This window comes from Aplysia californica, unplaced genomic scaffold (genome assembly GCF_000002075.1).
Source record: "Aplysia californica isolate F4 #8 unplaced genomic scaffold, AplCal3.0 scaffold00104, whole genome shotgun sequence".
In the NCBI taxonomy this organism is placed as follows: domain Eukaryota; kingdom Metazoa; phylum Mollusca; class Gastropoda; order Aplysiida; family Aplysiidae; genus Aplysia; species Aplysia californica.
Window position 1 is genome coordinate 673,492 of NW_004797374.1, and position 1,926 is coordinate 675,417.

The window sequence follows — 1,926 nt, forward strand, 5'->3', positions numbered from 1 at the left end:
GGCACGCACGCACGCACACGCAGGCACGCACAAGCGCGCGCACGCACACACACACACACACACACACACACACACACACACACACACACGATTGTCAACTGTTTCAATAGCCAATCAGGGACACCTAACCTTGTAACATCAGATTTCGTTAAGATGAACAATATATCATTCCAAACTGGGGCTGATCTTCCCGTGGCGTATTACAAACATAAATGATAGATAACGATAAGACTCTAATTTCTAATTGCCAAATCCTGGACAGTTCCGGGGCGTTCTGGTGCGGGTTGCTCCTTCTATTCTACTAAAATAAATTAATAATATCGTCAGTATCTCTCCTCCTCCTCCTTTTCTTCGCACGTTACAATTTAACAATACTTCTAAACTCCGGCACGTACAACAGTATCAGACCAACCTGCTTTTCTCACCAACCGTAGGCAGTGCCTGGACCGCCTCTGTCCTTCCCCTCCATTTCTTCGTACTTTTCGTACTTTACTCTCCAGCAACACCTCTACACTCCGGCACTTACAGTAACATCAGACCTGCTTACCTCATCAACCACCGGTGGCGCCTGGACCTCCTCAGTCCCTCCTCCTCCTCCGCCTCCCCCTTCTCCGTTGACAACAGCAGAGTGATCACCCATGTTTTCTTATCACAGCAAAAATACCAACGACAAAACTGCTCAAGAGAGTGTCTCGATCACATCAACAGAACCCACACGCCCGTCACAGACAGACGACGTCCACAAGTGTCCTGGCTTCTTCTGGCTTCACTGGTTTCTCTGTCACTTTTTTCTTCCTCTTCAAATCTCTATAACATACGTTATTCTTTTCACCAATTTCTGTATGCGTTGCACTCCTTTTCACTAACCTCTGAATGTAAAGTACTCCTTTTCACAAATCCCGGAATTTATATTTTTAGCTCTGGACAATTGTTTCTTTAAAATCTCTGTTATTTGTCCCTCTCTACGAGCGAGTGTATTTTTATCCCCTCAAAACACTCGCCCACACAGCATCACCAAGATCCGATGAAGCATTTATAAGCGAAGGAGGAGAATTCACAAGGGTAATCCGATATCCTCCTGTTGGTTATGAAAATTGATATGTTCATGAACAAACATTTGCCACTGTGTTTCCTTGATGATCTCCTTTTCCTGTCCCCTCAAGAGGACTGTTGCAGAAAGGGAGAAACTATATAAGATCTACGTGGAATCAAATGTGATGTGTTTCCCACACACTACACGCACATTTAAGAAGCAGAAACAAAAACCACCGGAAGGCGGTGGCAGGCTGCCTAGCTTGTCTATAGCGATGAACGCTCGAAATTCCTTTCTTATGATCTAAGAAAACGCGAGACAGGATATTAAAAAAGGTAAGAAAATAATGAGAGAGAGAGAGAGAGAGAGAGAGAGAGAGAGAGAGAGAGAGAGGGAGAGAGAGAGAGAGAGATAGAAAGAAAGAGAGAGGGATATGAGCTTTTGTGTGTCTGCAACACTGTTCTAAAAACCACATTATACGAACACCACTAAAAATCACTTCACAACAGTTTTATACTAAAAAATCACGTCATTGAAAGTCCAAAAAACCACTCCAATAGAACACTGTTCTATAAACCACTTCACATGAACACTGTTTTACACACTACTTCATTAGAACTGCGGTACACTCACGACCAAAACTCGAATGAAAGCGGCGAAATGCTAACGGGAGTAGTTTGGCCGTGTTGTATAATTAAGCTGGTAATGAAGCGGTAGTGTAGGAACTTCTACACGCGTCGTCACGATCAACGCCGAGTGGCTGTGTCGCCCACTACACAATACGATACACCACTACACTCATATACACACACACGAACCTTTCTCCCCCCCCCTCCCTCTCTCTCTCTCTCTCTCTCTCTCTCTCTCTCTCTCTCTCTCCTGCTCTCTCCCTC

The 1,926-nt window shown here is 44.6% G+C and overlaps 1 protein-coding gene across 5 annotated transcripts in view; it reads right to left on the bottom strand.

Moving 5' to 3' along the window:
- LOC101856959 (septin-7) overlaps nt 1–1,926 on the bottom strand; it is a 125,684-nt gene that overhangs the window by 57,697 nt on the left and 66,061 nt on the right. The window contains exon 1 of one of the 5 annotated variants that reach the window (XM_005095447.3): nt 548–655. The exons of the other annotated variants lie outside the window; for them this stretch is intronic. Within the exon in view, the coding sequence (XP_005095504.1) occupies nt 548–640 (93 nt within the window). The 5' untranslated portion in view covers nt 641–655. Of the gene's footprint in view, nt 1–547; nt 656–1,926 lie in introns of those variants that run through there. 5 annotated transcript variants of the gene reach the window in all.